This window comes from Dipodomys ordii, unplaced genomic scaffold, assembly GCF_000151885.1.
Source record: "Dipodomys ordii isolate 6190 unplaced genomic scaffold, Dord_2.0 Scaffold25, whole genome shotgun sequence".
Classification (NCBI taxonomy): domain Eukaryota; kingdom Metazoa; phylum Chordata; class Mammalia; order Rodentia; family Heteromyidae; genus Dipodomys; species Dipodomys ordii.
This window is the reverse complement of record NW_012267241.1, coordinates 8,255,173-8,275,740: the sequence shown is the minus strand read 5'-3', so window position 1 is coordinate 8,275,740 and position 20,568 is coordinate 8,255,173. Positions and strand designations below refer to the sequence as shown.

General features: G+C 33.8%; 1 protein-coding gene across 1 annotated transcript in view; it reads left to right on the top strand.

Annotated features, from left to right (window-relative positions):
• Positions 1–20,568, top strand: part of Kiaa1328 (KIAA1328 ortholog) — a 184,792-nt gene that overhangs the window by 98,200 nt on the left and 66,024 nt on the right. Inside the window, exon 8 of the mRNA XM_013014799.1 lies at positions 5,305–5,409. Coding sequence (XP_012870253.1) covers positions 5,305–5,409 — 105 coding nt within the window. The remainder of the gene's footprint in view (positions 1–5,304; positions 5,410–20,568) is intronic.

Below are 20,568 nucleotides of genomic sequence, written 5' to 3'. Positions count from 1 at the left end.
CCATTCTTATTTCCTCTTCAGAGAAGTCTCTCTTTAAGTCTTTAGCCCACTTATTAATCAGGTGATTGTTTCTTTGAGGATTTGTTGTTGGGGGATTTAATTTTTTGAATTCTAAGTATATTTTAGAGATGAGACCCTTGTCTGTTGTCTGGCTAGTGAAGATCTTCTCCCAATCCGTGGGCTTTCTATTGATCTTGCTAGCTATGTCCTTTGCTATGCAGAAGCTCTGCAGTTTCATGCAGTGCCATATGTCCAACCTTTCTTTGATTTGTTGTGATTCTGGGTCTTTATTAAGAAAATTTTGGCCTGTGCCAAGGAGCCCTAGGATTTCTCCTATTCCTTCCTGTAATGTTTTCAGGATGTCTGCTTCGACTTTGACGTCTTTAATCCATTTGGATTTGATTCTGGTGTACGGTGATATATAAAGGCTAGCTTTAGTTTTCTACCAGTGTTTAACCAAGTTTACCAGCACACTTACTGAAGAGGCTTTGTTTCTTCCATTCTACTTTTTTAGCTCCCTTATCAAAGATTAGGTGGCTATAGGTCTTTAGGTTTATTTCTGGGTCTTTAGTTCTATGCTATTGGTCCTCAGGTCTGTTCTTGTGCCAGTAACAAGCTGTTTTGATTACTCTGGCTTTGTAGTAGAATTTGAAGTTTGATATTGATATTCCTTCAGCACTGTTCTTTCTGCTAAGGATTGTTTTTGCTCTTCGGGGTCTTTTAGTGTTGCATATAAATTTTGGGGTTGCTTCTTCTATTTCATTGAAGAATGAGGTTGGAATATTGATAGGTATTGCATTGAATTTGTCAATAGCCTTTGGCAGTATTGCTATTTCATGAGGTTAATCTTCCCGATCCAGGAAATTGGGAGGTTTTCCACTTCCTTAGTTCTGCTTTAATTTCCTTTTTCGGGTTTTTTAAGTTTCCATCATAGAGGTCCTTCACTTCTTTATTTTATTTTATTTTAAATAAGTTTTTATTGTAAAAATACTGTACAGAGGGGTTACAGTTACATGAGGAAGGTAATGAGTACATTTCTTATCAAGCATTGTTACCTCCTAGTTAACTCCTAGGTATTTTGCGGGACATCACAAAAGGATTGCTTTCCTGATTTCAGATACCTTCTTCTCAGTTTTGGCATACAGAAAAACTATTGCTTTTTTAAATGTTTTTTATTGTAAAAATAGTATACATGGGGGTTACAGATACATGAGTAAGGTAATGAGTACATTTCCTATCGAGTATTGTTTTGAGGGTTAATTTTATACCCTGCTACTTTGCCAAAGTTTTGACTCATCTTGTAATTTGAGAGTGGACTCCATGGGGTTCTTTAAATACAAAATCATGTCATCTACAAAGAGGGAGAGTTTTACTTCATCTTTCCCTTTTTGGATCCTATTAGCATTCTAATACTAAATTGAAGAGAAGTGGAGAGAGACGACATCTTTGTCTTGTTCTTGAATTTAGAGGAACTGCCATTAAGAATAATGCTAGCTGTAGGTTTGTCATACATAGCCTTTATTATACTGAGGAATGTTCCATGGATTCCTAGTTTTTCTCCAGAGCTTTCATCATAAAGGGGAGTTGGATCTTGTCAAAAGCTTTTTCTGCAGCTATTGAGATAGTCATGTGGTTCTTATCCTTGCTCTTGTTGATATGATGTATTAAATTAGTTGACTTAGGTATATTGAATTAGCTTTGTATCCCTGAAATGAATCATAGTGTATGATATTTTTGATGAGTCGTTGATGTCAATTGGTCAAAATTTTGTTGAGAAGTTTTGCATCGATATTCATCAAAGAACTGGGTCTGTAATTCTCTTTTTTTGATAAGTTCCTGCCTGGTTTTGGGATGAGGATTATGACGGCTTCATAGAAAGAGTTTGGTAGTGAACTTTCAATTTCAATTTCATTGAAAAATTGGAGAAGTATTGGTGTAAATTCTGCTTTGAAGTCCTTGTAGAATTCAACTATAAATCCAGGTCCTGGGCTTTTCTTGGGTGGGACATCTCTTATTGCTGTTTCTATTTCAGTGCTTGATATGGGTCTGTTAAGTTGGTTTAAATTATTGTGGTTTAGTTTGGACATGTCAATATTTGTCCATTTCTTCCAGATTCTCAAACTTATTAGCATAAAAGTTTAAGAAGTATTCCCTTATAATGTTCTGAATCTTGGTTGTTTCTGTTGTGGTGTTTCCATTCTCATCTCTGACTTTGCTTTTTTGGGTGTGTTCTCTTCTTTTTCTAATAAGATTTACTAAGCGTATGTCAATTTGTTAATTTTTTTCGAAGAACCAACTCTTTGTTTTGTTGATTCTTTCTATGGTTTTCATGGGCTCTAATTAATTTAATTCCGATTTATTTTAATTATTTCTTTCCCGCTACTGGATTGGGGTTCAGCTTATTGCTCTTTTTTAAGGAGCTTCAGGTAAATCGTTGGTTTCAGATCTCACCAATTTGTTGATGTAGGAACTCAGAGCTATAAACTTGCTATTTTTTTTTAAATTAGACTTTTTGCAGATTGAATTAAAGTACTTTACAAAGAATAGTTACAGGAAAGGTCACAATACAAGTCTGTAGTGAGGAGGAAAATTCCAGTTATCTTGTCAATGGCCTTGGAATTTGTTACATTTAAAGTAAAAATTTATACCATCTGGCTAACTACTCACCTGAGAGGGAAGGAGCTCCTCTTTGGGTCCAGATCTCTTACTGTTAATTTTCTTTTTTACGCTAACTATGATTTGTTTACATCCTCTAAGCACTTCTCTTCCTCGACTTTTTTACAGTCTTGTTTAGATGAGTTTTATGGGCAAAAGGCATTATTCACTTCCTTGCTTTAGGAAAACCTCAATGTTTTACATTGGGACATTTTCAATCTTCTTAAGCATACTATCAGACAATGCCCAGCTATAATACTAACTGTAGCCAGGTGCTGGTGGCTCAGGCCTGTAATCCTAGCTACTCAGGAGGCTGAGATCTGAAGATGGAGGTTCAAAGCCATCCCAGGCAGGAAAGTCCGTGAAACTCTTATCTCCAATAAACCATCAGAAAACCGGAAGTGGTGCTGTAGCTCAAGTGGTAGAGCACTCACCTTGAGCTGAAGAGCGGAGGGACAGCACTCAGGCCCAGAGTTCAAGCCCCAAGACCGACCCAAAAAAAAAACAAAAAAAAAACTAACTGTAGAACTGGTTAACTGACTACTTTCAAGTGCCTTTGTCATCTTTTACAATTTTTGTAATTCTACCATTCTATTTGTCTGTTATAGCTCTAGACCTAAAATTAAATTTTCTTCAATCAATAACTTGAAAAAATTAAATGAAATGCACAACCAAAAACTCAAACATTTTTGGCCTCTGGAGACGGAATTTACTATGTAGCTCATGCTGACCTCAATCTTGAAATCTTGCCAGTGTACTTTGATTACTGACCTGCTTCACTATGTCTAGCTCAAAACTTTTTATTGGAAGGTCTTCATCTTTCATTCTCTGAATTCCTTACACCACAGAAATAAATTCATCTACCATTGTTAGCTGTTACAACATAAAACTCGAAGTTACATTTCTCCATTTAATTAATCTGTATCACAGTTCATACTTCCAGACTGACAAGTGAAACATTTTCTTTCCCAGTTTTTAGATTTATGTCATTTTATCATTTATGAGTTATCTAGAATTCCACTTTCTGCACATTAGTATCATATGTCAAGAATATGTCTCTCAAATGTATCCTCTTAAGACATTGCCTTTATTGTGCCACTTCCGAATTTTAGAAACTCATGAAATTTTTCTACTGTTATGTGTATTCAGCTTAGTATCTAGAACTTTTTAGAATCTGTAATCACATCTACCCACTTGCCCCACTTCTCCTAACAGTTTTCCAAGGCACATTTGTCTCTTCATAACTCTTATTACTTATTAAATGAGGAACATTTCAAAACATTTTTCTCTGATTTAAATATCTTCACTCTGCTTTTCTATCTATCTAGATCCTATTTATTCAATACAACAGAATTAAAACTCTTATTAACTACTAAAAAAATTTAGGTCTGGTTTCCTTCCCACCTAACTACCTCAGAGTTACTAATATTTACAATATTAGTACTGTATTGTTTGATATAAAGTATAGTTTTGAAAATAAATTTGTCTTCTTGTTTTAGTGAACATTTACTAAGTCCCCTATGATGCACAAAATTTTATGAGAAGAATATCCAAGTGAATGCCCTAATCTTGTCTAGGGTTATATTATATACACTTTCACTCTATAGTGAATTCATCAAATGAACAGCATAAAATTATTAAAGTATTGAATTTGGAGATGAGCCAATCATCAGGAGATAATAGAAACTAGAAGCCAGTATAGAATACTTTGGAAAGTATACCTTGTCCTTGATTCCTTTTTCCTTCTGGCTGCTATGTGATGAGCAGATTTTCTCCACCATGATGTTTTAGCCTTACCTCAGACCCACAGCAGTGGAGCCAGCCAAACAGAGACTAAGACCTCTGAAACCATGAGTCAGAATTAATCCTTCCCATCTGAAGTTCTTAGGAGTATTTTGTTGTGATAACAAATGGTAATCTAACAATAACCAAAATACACTTGCATAGTAATGAATAGAGAGAAACCTTCAATTTCTGCAGAAGATACTTAAAATGCATCTAAAGCATCTATAATTTTTAGTTTTTAAATTACATTCTAACCAACTCATTCTCCAAATAAAGAAAGTGTATTATTTTTTATATAACCATGTATTCAACCAACTCCCACACTGTCCTAATAAGGGATTTTTTTTTTTTTTTGTCGGTCGTGGGGCTTGAATTCTGGGCCTGGGCGCTGTCCCTCAGCTCTTCAGCTCAAGGCAAGCGCTCTACCACTTGAGCTACAGTGCCACTTCCAGTTTTCTGATGATTTATTGGTGATAGGAGTCTCAGGGTCTTTCCTGCCCGGGCTGGCTTTGAACCCAGATCCTCAGATCTCGGCCTCCTGAGTAGCTAGGATTATGGGCATGAACCAACAGCACCCAGGGGGATTTTATATTCTTATAGACAATTATTTGTGTATTTTGAAATTAACGTGTGTGTATCTGCATGTGTGTGCATGCACATGCATACATGCTTTGAATTTGAGCCTAAGTCTTCACATGTGCTAAGCTCAAAGTATACACAGTCAACCTATTCATTTTTTACAGATTTAGTTTAAATCTGGGAATAATTGCTTGGGTCTAGATAGAAGAGTATGGTTTTCTAAAATTTACCTTTCTGTCCATCAGGCTCTTTGTGATTAGAAATTCTCTGTATTTATTCTTACAGGTTAAGAACACAAACTGCATTTAAGCCCAGAAAGGATGCTGATAAAGTGTTTACTAAACCCAGAGAGCTCAATCTGGATGTAAATGGGAGTTACTCTGCACCAAGGTAAATGTGAGACCTAGGTGATGGGAGAAGACTAGGCATATACATTTTAGAATATTTGGTATTCTTATTTTCTAACTATATAAATCTCATCTTAAATTTTTGAAAAATGTAGAAAAATGTAAAAAGTAAAATTTATAATCCTATCTCCCAAAAATAATCCTGTGAGCCCATTTCTATATTTCATTATATTGCTAGTATAGTCTATTTCTCACCACATCATATTTTTATTACGTACTTTATGAAAACTCATTTATTGAGCAGATATTTATTATGTGGCAACTATATCTCAGTACTTAAATGTGTTACCTGTAATTCAGTTACTGCATTTACTTTGAAAATATAATTTATAATAATACAGAATTTTGTGATTATAACTTACTCCTTGAAGAATATTTCTCTATTTTTTATTTTATTTATGCCTATGTCCTTGGTATTTCCTACAAGTAAAGTTAGTGTGTATAAGTCCATTTAAAATTATTTTGTGTGTGTGTGCTGATACTGGGGCTAGAATTTAGGGCCTCTTGCTCTTGTTTGGCTTTTTCACTAAAAAGGCTGGCACTTTACCACTTGAGCTACAGATCCACTTCTCCCTTTTTGCTAATTAATTAGGGATAAGAGTCTCATAGATTTTTCTGCTCAGGCTGGGTTTATACTATAGATCTCAGCCTGATGAATAGCTAGCAATAAGGAGTGAGAAACTAGCAACTGTCTCTATTTAAAGTGCTTCTAAAGATTTAAGATTTTTGGTTCACATTGCCAGTTGTTTATTATACAAATCAAATAACTTTGTATCCCACAAATAATGTTTAAGAATTCTTTTTATGAAATTTTTAAAATTAAGATCATTAGATTTTCAAATTAATTTTTCTCCTTATTTTAGTATTTTAATTACATGTATTTATATTAAGCCTATAGATATTTTATTATAGGTCTGTGATACTCTAATTTTAAAAATGGTTTTTGTCTTTATGATCAACTTCTTATTGGTTTACCCTTACCTGATTGTTTTGTTTGTTTTTTCAATCTGTGTTAAAGCTCTATAGTGATTTTTTTTCAGTTTCAGATTTATTTATTTTTTTTAGCTTTGGAATTTCCTTTTGGGTCTTGTTGATAAGATCTATTTCTTTGATAAGATTCCTACTTTATTTCTATTAAACATATTTTTCTTTATGTTAATCAGATGATGATAATAGCTGCTTAAATTACTTGTTCTAATAGTGGGTTGTCAGTTTCTATCTTTTAATTAACTTTTGCATTTAATCATGTTTTTCTTTATGTGTCTAATAGTTTTAGATTTATCATGCTTATTGTGAATAAATGAAAACATGTTTCGACATAATAAAGGCATACAAACCAAAAAGAGGATAACATGCAACCTGGGAAAGGGAAATATGACACAGGAATGAAAAATTCCAGGATTATGGATAGGAACATTTCAGGATGAAATCGCTGTGTAGCAAACCTAGAAAATAATCAAGTCACACTAAACATGATTATGGCACATTTCAGGAGAAATGTGTTTAAAAACAGAAAAAAAGGAAAGATGGTTATCAGATTTTCAGATAATAGCACTTAATTAACCAGAATAATTTCTCTTCTAAAATTTGTGCAAGTTCTAATCCCTATAAATTCTGAATATTTTATCTTACATGGGAAAAGAACTTTGCATATATGAGCAAGAAAATGGACCTGAGATAGGTAGATTCTCCTGACTTCTCTGAATAGGCCCTGTCCAATCACAGAAGTTGTTAAAAGTGGGAAATCTTAGCTAGCAATAGTGGCTCATGCCTGTAATCCTAACTACTTAGGAGACTTGAGGTTTGAGGATTAATGTTCAAAACCAGTCCTAGCAGGAAAGTCTGTATAACCCAATTAACTGCCAAAAAGCTGAAAGTAGAGCTGTGATTCTATTCTTGAGCAAAAAACTAAAAACTACCTTTGGGGATAGTACACAGGCCCAGGGACCAGGACCCCACCCCCCAAAAATTGGGGAATTTGCTGGGCGGGCACTGGTGGCTCACGCCTTTAATCCTAGCTACTCAGGAGGCTGAGATCTGAAGATCACCGTTCAAAGCCAGCCGGGGCAGGAAAGTCCATGAGACTCTTATCTCCAATAAACCACTAGAAAACCGGAAGTGGCACTGTGGCTCAAGCAGTAGAGCACTGCCTTGAGCTGAAGAGCGCAGGGACAGCGCCAAGCCCAGAGTTCAAGCCCCACAACTGACAAAAAGGGGGTGGGGAGGGGTGGGAATATTTCCTTGTTAGGTCTGAAATACAGACCAGGAGTAGAGTTAAGATGCAAAGAAGTAATTAACCGTATTTTGCTAGCTGTGAAGATGGAGAAAAATCACAGGCCAATCCATTCAAGTAGGAAACTAAAAATAAAGTTCCCACCTGACAACCAGCAAAGAAGTAGAGTTCCCAGTCCTCCAGCTTCAGGGAGATGAACACTGCTAACAATCCAGATGAGTTAAGTAAATGTTTCTCTTCCATGGCCTCTGGGAAAGAACATGGCCCTTCTGACTAACAGATGTTAACCCAGGTAGCTCAGTAAGATCCATGTCAGGCTTCTGGGTCTTATTATTTCCTAAAATAATAAATATGTGTTATTTAAACCTATTAATTTGTTGTGATTCATGGTCACAATAGAAAGCTAATAATACTTTATTCATTTTAAGTGCATAATCCAAGATTTATATATACATCATAAGTTACTGAGTAGGTTTTCTATTGCTGAACATCCAAATGATTACATGTTCGTTAATGAAGAATACAGTATTATAGTAAGCATGGCTATCCATACATTTTTGTGTCCTAGAACCTTTTTTATTTTTATTTAAATTCCACAGAATCAAATTGCTAGGGAGACACTGATAGAATTGGAAATGGTAAGTTATTATAGACTGTGCTGTTTTCATTTTCCAAAAGGTTGTAATAGTTTATTTATATTCTCTTACAACTTATGAATATTTTTGTCACTGTACTTGATAGGTGTGGTGAATGCCCTGAAAGTAACATTCCAGTACAAGGTTTCCAACATTTGACCATGTAAACTATACATTTAAATAATGACAGAAATCAAATAAGATTATATACAACTTTAAAAAATTATCTCCTCCTATGCTTCTGGAAAAAAAAACTTTAGACCTTTCAAAAGTGTTATTTAAGAGTGTTAAGAAACTGGCTACTGCTTGAAAAGTCTGGCAGTCATTGGAAAGCCTAGATTCTCACTCAACAGTTCTTAAATTATTTAATCTAATGTGAGATTAAAAGAGGTAAAGACAGAAATTCAATGTATCCTTTATTCAGTTGGCTGTACAACTAATGTAGTTTCCACTTAACCCAGGAAAAGGTCGAGATGGATCAGTAGAGACTACTATACTGCCTTGATTAGCCTGTGTAGAATTATTCAAACTAGAATGCCTGCTGCTTTTAGGACATATAATAGAGAACTGTTATGAAAATGACCTTCTATCTACCTTGAAGCTCTTCGACTTTAATAGGACAACTCCCTAGATAAAATTTAATTTTAAGCTAAATTTTGTTTATTTGGAAATTTAAATTAGTCTACTATTAAAAACATTATGTGTTTAAAATATTAAACTTACTCAAGTGGGGCATTAAGAATTTGGAACTTAAATAAATGAGATAATGAGAAAGTGAAAAACATATTTTTTGTAATTAACAGCTCATTTTGAGTTAATTATATACAATTACCAAAATCTAATTGCAATTTATTTTCTATTATCTGTGGGAAGGATCACAGGCATGGGAGCTTACATTGCTGCCTTCTTGCATAAATGCTATACAATGAAAATAAATAATATGTGAGACCTTAATGACAAATAAAGAGCAAATCGTAGGACACAGCTGAGCCAAACTATTGGAAGTTAATTATCACATGAAAGATGATAATGACTTAAAAACTTACAACTATGATTTTGAGTTATATGTCCTCTGTGTTTATACTTTGTTTGTTGTTTATAGACTATGAAAAGGTGAATTTTATAAACTGTTTAGTAATTCTGCACAGTCCTAAAAATGTATTTTTTTATTTTCACATAATAATAATTTAAAAAAGCTTTATTAAATGCCAACTATTTTTAAAAGTAGGGACTGGGGATGTAGCTCAATGGTAGCATACTTACTATCACATGAGGTTCTGAGTTAGATTCCCGATTTCTGCAAAAATATAAATATGAATAAGAAAACTTGCTTAATACTGTAGGAGGTGTAGGAAAATCACTGCCTTCAAATACTATATTATTACAATATACAATATTAAAAATATATAAATCCTCCTCATTTATACAAAATAGAGGAAATAGGAAAGAGTCAAAAAAGATTTCTGGAAGAATTTAATTTGAAATAAGTCCTAAAAGATAGAATTTTAGTAGGACTAGGATAATATCTATTTTCCTACCTCAAATACACACATACACACACGTACACACACCCTCACGCGCACATGCACACACACATTTAAATGAATGTGTGTGTGTGTTGTGTTCTATGCAAAGAGAGGTGAAGGGATGTTAAAGGGAAGAAAATAAAGCTGTGTAAGGACCGCCAATAGATATGTTTCAATTTTGCCAAAAAAGCAAGGTGAAATTAAACATTAAATTAGTAAAATAGGTTAGATTATGAGTGGATTTAAGTATCAGGCCTCATATGTGGGGTTTGGTTGATTGAAAGGAAAAATTTTAAGTTATTTTGTAATAAAGATTAATTTCATTTTAAAAATTATTAGAATAAGAGCCAAAATAGCAACTTTTATTCTTTTCAGTAATTATCTAACTTTAAAGATATTGCTATGCACCCTGCCTGTTTTTTTGTATTTCCAACCATTTGTGATTATTAATCAGGTAGGATTTCCAGCCAAAACTTTCTAGTAAATGAGGAGAAATTTAAGTCTAAATCTCCTAAAAGAAATTGAAGTAAGATTTAGGGTTTCGAATGATAGGGGTTACACTTCTGAGACTGGTTATTGATATCTGAGAAACCTTAGAGAATATTGTGTGTGAGGAAGGAGAGTGTTTCTCTAAAAGGTTGACCAAGTCCCAAGATAGTGAACTTCCCCTTCATACCTGTTGGCCATTTGTATATCTTCTTTAGAGAAACATCATTAGGTCATTTGAGTTTTTTTTTAACTTTTTATATACTGGACATTTTCTTGCACTCTATATATTCTTTCTTCACTCTGATAATTGTTTTCTTTGCTGTGTAGCAGCTTTCAATTTGTTATAATCCCATGTCAATTTTTGTTTTTATTTTTTATACTTGGTAATCTTTAAAATCCTAACCTATTCCACTGCTAATCCTAAGCATTGTTTTCTTGTCATAATTTTATTGTTTTGGGGTCTTTCATTGAAATCTTTAATCCATTTGATCTGATTTTTTTTTGTAACTAGTTAGAGACAGGAGTCTAGTGTCACTGTTAAAGCATGTGATACCCAGTTCATATAACATCATTTATTGAAGACTGTCCACTCTGCAATGTGTGTTCTTAGCTCCTTTTCAAAAAAATCTGGCACTAAATTCTGTTCCATTCATATAAGATATTTAAAAGCTGTTACTCATAGATATTGGGAGTAGAGTAATAGTTACCAGAGGCTAGTGGTGAGTAGATTCAGGGACCTTCTCAAATAGTTTTATATTATAATGTATAAACCCTTGCTTCTTTGGAACTTTTGTCTAGAAAATTGTTGGATTTTTAAAATTCTTTATCTTTTTAATACATACAAAATTGTCAATTAAATATAGAATACCAAACTACTCAGCAGTCGATGCCTAAGTAATATACAATCAAATATACATGTATATATATGAAAATAGCATCATTTTCATAATAACTGCAAAGTAGAAAATCCTTAAACATACAACAACTGGTAACTGGATAAACAAAAGATCATATATCCATACAATGGAGTAAGGTTCATACATTTAAAGTTCATACATTGAAAGGATATTAGATTATCTGATTGAATAACATTTCTTACAGTTTGATTTATGTATGTGTAGTAGTGGAAGAGTAGAAAGTATGGTTGGTAGGAATTAGAGAAATGTCCTAGAAAAATATCGTTGCTACAACTGGTTTAGATAAAAGCAACTAGATAATAAGCTATATAATCCTGCATGATTTATCTGCTGCACGAGAAAGGAGAATAGTGATGATTCTGTCACTATTTGGTTCTTTTAAAATAGATTTTATTATCTTTAAATAGTTGTACAAAGGAGTTGTCATTCAACAAAGCAAGTTATGAACACATTTCATTTTGATCATCAGTGTTATCCTTTTCATCTGTTCCTCCCAACCCACCCCTTCTCTCATTTTCCTTAATATTGTAGCATATACATTGGATTTAATACTGTATTCTCTCCTCCACCTCTTAAGCACTAATGCTCTTGCAAATGTTTTTGAAAGTAATTTTCTTCCTAGCCAAAATTTTTAGTAGAATTGAGAAACTGAAAGTTTCATTTTCAGTTGAATCTGCTTGCATTTATGCCTCGTTTCCAGATTTATCCGGAATGAATAGTTTAGTTCCTTCCTGGAGTAACTGCCTATCCTGCTGCAATTTGAAACTTATCACAATATGGCCTTAGCATCTTAGAAGGTGACACTAGTTACCAGGAAATAGAGCAAAACAGTAAAATTGAAAGTGTCAATCGTTTAGAAATTATTACTTATTTTTTAGCACTAGTTATAAATTACCATTTATTTTTTAGCACTCTTTCAACAGCTGTCAATAAATTGAGATTAGTATGAAACCAACAACTTTTGTTTGGTAGTACTTCAGTAGAATTGAAATAGCAGTTATGGGATATTATGATGTACTTGATTAAATAGGTCCTGTTTAAGATTTTTCTGTGAAAGGAATCTATCAACATATTATGGTGTTTAATTTCTACAAATTATATTTTTCACATTAGATATTATTCAGTAAGAGGACAAAGTAAGAATTGAGGTAAAGTAGATGGAAGCTAAAACATTTTATATTAAAAATCATAGGGGCATATGAAACTTTCATGTGTCTATGAATGAGTAGAGGCAACATAAGATTTAACAATAGTAATGATTAAATATTCTTGTTTTCAGAAGTTCCAAGAGTTCCTTAGGGAAAGCACAAAATTTATAAATCTCATAATGATTTTTATTTTAAATTAGAAATATTTTAACTTTTCTAACTGCCAAAAAAGATAATTAACTTTTGATTTTTAGATTCTAGACAACTGAATATACAGAGTTAATGTACTAACAAAGAAACAATTGATAGGGCTGGGAAGGTGGCTCAGTGGGAGAGCGCTTGCCTTGCAAGCATGAGGCCCTAGGCTTGATTCCTCAGCACCACATAAGAAAAAAGAAAAAAGCCAGAAGTGGCGCTGTGGCTCAAGTGGTAGAGCGCTAGCCTTGAGCTGAAGAGCTGAGGGACAGCGCCCAGGCCCAGAGCTCAGGCCCCACGACCGGACCCCCCCAAAAAAAAACAATTGATAAGTACATTATCTCATAAACAAGAACATTGTTTTATTTGTGTAAGTATTGGTATATGGGAACTTTCTGGAAAGAGGATAGCTGAAGGTTTCTTTTATTATGACATGAAAGAAATAATAACAAATATAATGTTTCCTGAGCCTACATTTTGGTTATAAAGAATCTGAGAATATAATTATGTGCTTGATGGGTTTATTGTATAAGTACATGCCTTTCTCAAAATAACTTCATAGTACAGTGTTAATTTTTGATTATCCTACGGAGAAAGTTTTATACATTGAACTCAATTCACTTATTTTTCACATTACTCCTGTGAGTAAAGAGGATGGATTTCTGCATTCCTTTTGCAATGTTGTATTTTCTACTTAATATTCAGAAGTGTATGCAAGTCTTAATTCTTTACGTTGAATCTGAGCCCTGAGCTAGTAGATAGAAAGAGAATCTTTCTTTGTTATATCCAATGGAATGGTAAAGTTTGGTATGAGAAGACTGAAAAAACAGAATAAGATATATATTATGAGATGTATTGCAAGGAATTAGCTTATATTGTTATGGTGCTGGCTGAGCAAGTCTGAAATCCCTAAGGTAAGCTATGAGAGAGGTCAGCTAGAATGCAGGAGTAGGCTGAAGCTGCAAACCACAGAGGAAATTTCTTCCTTTTCATAAAAGCTTTTACAAAAAGCTCTGCTTTTGTAGCTCTTTGAGAAGTTGAAGCAACCCTATTCAGATTGACTGGGATTTTATATAGTTTAATTACACATATAAAACCTCTTCATAGTTACACCTATATTAGATTATTTCACTGGAGACATAATGTGGCAAAAGTGATAGAAAAGACCATTACAGCCCATGACTTGTCAGCTTGGTACACTTATACATATCCTTTAATCTCTGAATTAAGCCAATAAAAATGCCATGTTTCTTCTTAACATTATATAACTATCCTACAAACCACTTAAAACATGTTTTTCCTTTCTTTGTTCATTCTTCTCCTTGTACATAAAATTTTGAAATGTAATTCTTGATGCATCTTATGTTTACATGAATAAGCAATAAAAAAGAAAAACAACAAAAGATATTTGGTTAATATTAAATATATATTAAATAAATATATATAATAAATACATTATATATAATAATATAATATACATACCAAACAAAATAAGAAGGTGATATTCATAATCACTATAGTCCTCATCTCTGGGAATAGCCACATGGCTAGAACTAACTAGTAACCTAACTCAGTGGTTGTTTTGTGGGGTAATGCTGACTTTTGTTCCTACAGGGGCTGAACACTTTGTGGTCCTGCCTGAAATGTGTTATAGTTTCCCGTTGACTTTTATAACAGGACAAAGCACTAAGAGATACCCTGAAAAGCTAGAAAACCAATTGTGGCAAGGGCTATTTTGGTATTTATAATGACATCATTGGTGGGCCATACAAAGTTATCAATACAGGCAGATAGCTTTGGATATTCAACAAGAATCATACATATCTGTCATGTCATGAACCAAACGATTTTGTGGGCTTAACACAACCCACAGTCCTGACATTTCTTGCCTCTACAAAAGATCCTTTATATTCTAGGCATATTCTTTACTGTGTGAATAATAACCTGTTTTCCTCTTGGTCATCATAATCAATCACTCTACCTTGAAAATATCCCCTTTTATCACCTATTACTTCAGAGGTATGGATTGCCCTTAATGTCCAGGTAGCAGTGTCTACTTCTATTTCAGTTTAATCATTGTTGTATTTCCTAGTAGAAGTACTTTTTCCTTTAGAACTAGGGCCAGTGACCCGAAAGTCATTGGGAAGAAAAGAAAAAGTATCTCTAGTTGATCATTGCAAGAAGTAGTGAGTAGAGCCATTCCCATTACTGCTCTTTTTTCTTGAGTCACTGAATCTTGGTTATAGAAGAAGAAACACCATTTATTACACAGCAATTTAGAGCATCTTGGAGGAATTCCTTTCAACCCCCCAAAATATTGCCATCTAGCTGATACTGGGTCTGAACAGTGGAACAAGGTCAATGCATTCTTCTCTCAAGACAATTGCTTCATGAGTGTGGGAATATACTGAGTACTAGTAAATTCCATGAGCATGGGTCTGTTGCCATATTTCATTTCTGTGAAGTGAATTTCTTTTTTGCTTTTAACAATAGCAAACTTTTTTGTTTTTTTTAACATCTTGTACACAGTACGTGATGTAACGCAGCTTACAAGATGTATACAGACCTGCACAAGGCGCAATATTTAAAATTAACTGGCAAGTTAAAGACTTTCTGTAATGTAGACTTTCCAAACTCTAGAAAAGAAGCCAACAGACAAAACAGTCATCTATCACTCCCAAACCCTGAAAATTTTACAACTACCATTTGGGAAATGTATAAGTCCAATGGGAATGCAATGATGATACTGCCATCCTATGTCTCAAGACAGCAGGGAGGTGTAGTTCAGGATGTAGATTATCTTCATACTTGCTAGCACATAAATGCATTAAAAAAACAAGGATAAGAAAGGAAAAGCATCTATAAATGGCATTTACACAAATCTGCAAATGGGATCTACAACAAATACATTGCTAGCCAGTTGTGGGGGTAAAATACACATTTTTGAATAAACTATATATAGATTTGATTAGAGTATATTGCTAATTAGGTCCATGCTTTAAGTTTGGGGGCTGATTAGCTCCCAATACAGGAAAATCATGTTTTCAGAGTTCTAAGATGCACCACTTATTACTGGGAACCTCTTCACAAATGTGCTTTTAGTTATAAGAGGGACAGTGGAGTGCTCCATTAATAGAAAAGCAATTCAAAACACATCTCACAGCCCAGCACCGGTGGCTCATGCCTATATTCCTAGTTACTCAGGAAGCTGAGATCTGAGGATCACGGTTCAAAGCCAGCCTGAGCGGAACAGTCCATGAGACAGACTCCAATAAACCACCAGAAAACCAGAAGTGGCGCTATGGCCCAAGTGGTGGAGCACTCACCTTGAACTGAAAACCACAGTGTCCAGGCCCAGAGTTCAAGCCCCACGACCACACCCCCCCCAAACAAAAAAAAACATCTCACATGCACATTCAGCACTGTGTCCTGCACATAAGGAACAAGTCTTCCTTCATATGCTCAGTGTCATGGGGGCACAATGCCAGCAACAGAGCAGTCAGCAAGTCACTTCCTAGTGACTTGTCCTCCACTCTGAGCTCAACTTCCACATAGCTTTAGCTTGATTGCTTAAAACTTTACCAATATAATACATCAGTCAGCTTTTAAAGTTGCAGGAGACTAGAATGTTAGCATTATTTACATACATACATACCTACATCTTCAGGATTGTGATATACAGTTTAAAATCCAAAATTAGAAAGAAAACAAATTTGCATTTAAAGAGTTTATAGCAGTATAGTCAAGTGTTTTCATTTTTATCAATATACAAGTAATTATAAAGAGGAAGAATTGAAAAATTATTACCATTAAATTATGTATCCAAACATTTAAAAGTATAAAAAAGGTTTGTTGTAAAAAAGAAAAATAGGATTGTTGGGTTTTATTTTTTAAAAAGTAAGTTTTAATAGAGCCAAGGAAACCTATTATAAAGAACTTTTTTCTGATTAAAAGAGACTTTCTTCAATGTTATCAGATACTTTGTATTCATATACTGTTTAGTAGAATGGGAACTTCCTTGTTCAACCACTTAAAGAAAATTTTTTAAAAATTAAAAAATAATAAAAAAGAGACTTTCTTATCATATTACTTGATGAGTCTAAGGAGGTAGATTTATGTAGATGTGACAACATTGATAAAAAATTATACCAGCATTTTATATCTGTATCTAAATCTATAGCCAGATGGCTATAGCATATTTATAATTTATATTATGTATAGCCATCTGGCTATAACATATTTATATTTTATATATTTATGTACATACTATATATACATATGTATTGTTGTAAAGAACCTGTTGAGATTCTTAACATCTAATAAGCTAAACAAATGTCAAGATATGAATAAGATACAGAGATTTGAGCTGTAGAACTATGACAGTAGGAAAATATTTCTTTCTGGGCTCTGGTATCTCAGGCTTGTAATTCTAGCTACTCAGGAGACTCTCAGTTCAAAGCCATCCTGAGCAAGAAAATCTGTGAGACTCTTATTGTTAGTTAACCACCAAAAAGCCAGTAGTGAAGCTCTGGCTCAAATGGAAGAACTCCAACCTGAGCAAAAAAGGCTAAGGAACAGCACCTAGACCCTGAGTTCAATCCCCAGTACTGGCATGCAAGACAACTAAACAAATACTCTTACCTATAGGTGGATTATTTTGTATAATGATTAAACAAAACACTGAAATATAGCTGTTCAAATCAAGAGAACATTGAACAAAGAGGAACTATTTGGGATTCAGTTGTGAACATACAAACTAGAAGAAAATATTCATATTTTACATGACAGATATCTGAGAAAAATACTCTGAATTCATATTATTATTTAGGTGAGTGAATGGGTGAATGAGTTATGTGTGTGTGAGAGAGAGACAGAGAACATAGAACATGAGTAGCCATTGAAATTGGGAAAAAAAGCAAGTATAGTAAGGATGAAAATGTGCCTATTGTGACACATTTCAGGTCAGGTCTCACAAAATTTGAAAAATGAAATTCACATAAAACAAAGCTGAGCTCAAAGAGTTGAGTCTTAGTTGGCATATAAAGAAAAACAGAGTTTCATGGGAAAGTAAAGTAGAAGCATTCCTGAAAGGGAGGAGTCACATGAAGAATGATCCTGAGGAGCATCTCTGAGTACTTTATAAGGATTTTTACTTTTCTATATTAACACAAGATGATATGTCTTCCCCTGATTGGTGTGCTAGCACCTGACCTCTGTTGCTAAAATAATCATCTTGGCTCTGAATCTGTTTTTCATAAAATTGGCCAATTTTGAATTTAAGTTTAGTGTTTTCTATAGATTGGATTCTGCAGAAGTTTCCAAATGTAATAGGAAGGAACATGGAAAGAACATACAGTTTTAAATGCATAGGTCTATTAGCAGGTAATTAATGCTATTCCTATGCAGTGGTCTCAATTTCCATGTAAATCAGAAAGTGAAATTGTATAACTCAATATGGCAGAGATGGTCAAGACAGTAGAAGGCTGATGGGGTATAGGATTCAAAACCTGAAGAATGGAAGTGAGAAATAAGTGCTGTGGAAAACTTGAGTATAAAAAGAGAGATGGCCAAGAAAACATCTGGTACCATTGCATGTGCAGCTGATTTTAGAAGTAGGGAATTAATTAATACTGCCTTTCTGTAAAAAAAAGAAAGAAAGAAAGCATTATATTTCCTGATCTGAATCTCAAATCTGTGAGAATCAAGATACCAGGGAACTATTAAAATGATAATTCTGGCCATACAAATATAAATGTATTGAGGAAGTAATAGAAAATTCATTAGATTGTCTCTGAAAAAAATAGAAAGATATATCTGTGGGTAGGAGTAAAAAAGAACTAAAGACTAGCAAGAATACTATCTAATATTCTTGATAAAACATTACCCAAAATTTAAAAAATGATATAGATGACAAAATACATTATTTTGAAATTTTATAAGTACATGAAGTATATTCCCTTAGTTCATTCCCTTCTCCCAACCCTTTTAAAACAATGTTTGACGAATTTCAATGTATCTTCACAATATATATGTAATATAGTTTGATCTTCGTCATTCTCCAATACCCTTTCCTTTTCCCCTCTTTCCTCCTACAGACCCTCACAGTATCCCCTTTATACTTAAGTCCTTTAATTATTGTTACTTACGTAATTTTAGACCTAGCAAAACCATGATATTTGACTTTTGGAGCTATGATTATTTCACTTAATGTAATGATCTCCAGTTCTATACATTTTCCTGCAAATGCAGTAATGTCATTTTATTTATGTCTGAGCAATACTCCATTGTAGACAAGATCCTTTCTATACTCTGTTCTGCTGTTGTGTTAATTAATTTATAAGACTTTCATGTCTTGCTACAAAATGTTTAATGTTCAGTAAACATTTTTAATGTCATTATTTTTAGAAAAATAATTTTTTTGCTAAAAATTATTTTGCTAAAAAAAACTTTGTACTATTGGAGATTTTAGTATCAAAATTGTCTTTGCTTTCTAAACCAGGTATATACTCGTGCTGAGTAGTACTATATGAAGTCAACCTTGTAAACTAGAGTTTATAATCCTTTGATTCTATTAGCAGCACCTTTGAGCAGTGTTAAGAGGAGCTTGCTCACTGAAAGAATGAACTTACATACATAATATATGCTATTGTCGTTTTGCATAGGCATAGAAAACTTTTTTGCAAAGAGCACAATAAAGGAGGATAATTTTAAAGTGCACATTTTAAACCTACATTTCATTTAGTAACTGTACAGTACTTCCAGTAGGAACAAATATTATATGAGTAAAATGTACAAAAGACTACCTCATATAAATTATACAAAACCATTATTAATGTTTGATTGATTTCCTTTAAAACAGTCACATTAGGGTGAAAGTTTTCAGTTCATCCTTATTTATATTCTGGAACTTTCATACTATTGGAGAATTCTAAGTCACGTTGGTGCTAGGGCATAGTTCATAGAAATGATGAAAGATCTATACTGAAAGCTGACTACTTCCAATTTTTTTTTTTTTTTGTCGGTCATGGGGCTTGAACTTTGGGCCTGGGCGCTGTCCCTCAGCTCTTCAACTCAAGGCGAGCACTCTACTGCCTGAGCCACAGCACCACTTCCAGTTTTGAGTAGTTCATTGGAGATAAGAGTGTCATGGACTTTTCTGCCCAGGCTGGCTTTGAACCATGATCCTCAGATCTCAGCCTCCTCAGTAGCTAGGATTACAGGCGTGAGCCACTGGCACATGGCTGCTCCTAAATTTTAAGTATTTGCTTTGAATTCCTCTAAAATTCTACATCTTTTTCTTTTCTTTTTTTATGCATCTTCTGTTCCATTCTCATTCACCTTTAGTGGATGATGGTTCTATAAATAGGCACCACTAGAAAAAAAATTAAATTTTCTTTTATCCAAAGTCATCTGCTACCAGTGACTTTGAGATCATTCCAAAGCCCCTTTGAGAGAGAATATATATTTATGGGATCTTTCCTCTCTTCCCACTCCCCTCTCCCTTCTCCTGTCTCCTGCTTACCTCCTTCCTCTTCTTCTCCCTTTCCTTCTCCCTCTCCCTCTCCCTTTCCTTTACTCTTATTTTTTGAGTCAAAATCTCACTGTTCAAACTCCTGTGTTCAAAAAAAAAATCTCCTGTATCTTCTTCCCTTAAATGGTATTTGTTACAAGAGAACACATGAATGGGATTGATTTTTAAACATGCTGTTATCAGTGATTAGTAGCTAGAAGGCTTCCTTCTTTACCCTCTGACTGAAATTTAGGGGTTTCTTTTAACTAATGTATGTTTCTAGCAATACTAAAAATCTAGAAACCATACAAGTCCTATGGTGAATAAATACAACTCAGCAGGAAAAAAAGAAGAAAGAAAGAAAGACTTCTTGACATACTATAAGCATGTACATATATATTGTCTTTCTCATCTTGTGTCAAGTTTTTAACGCTTCTTAAGTACATGCTTGAATATAAAAATATAAATGAATTCTGGATCTAAGAATTA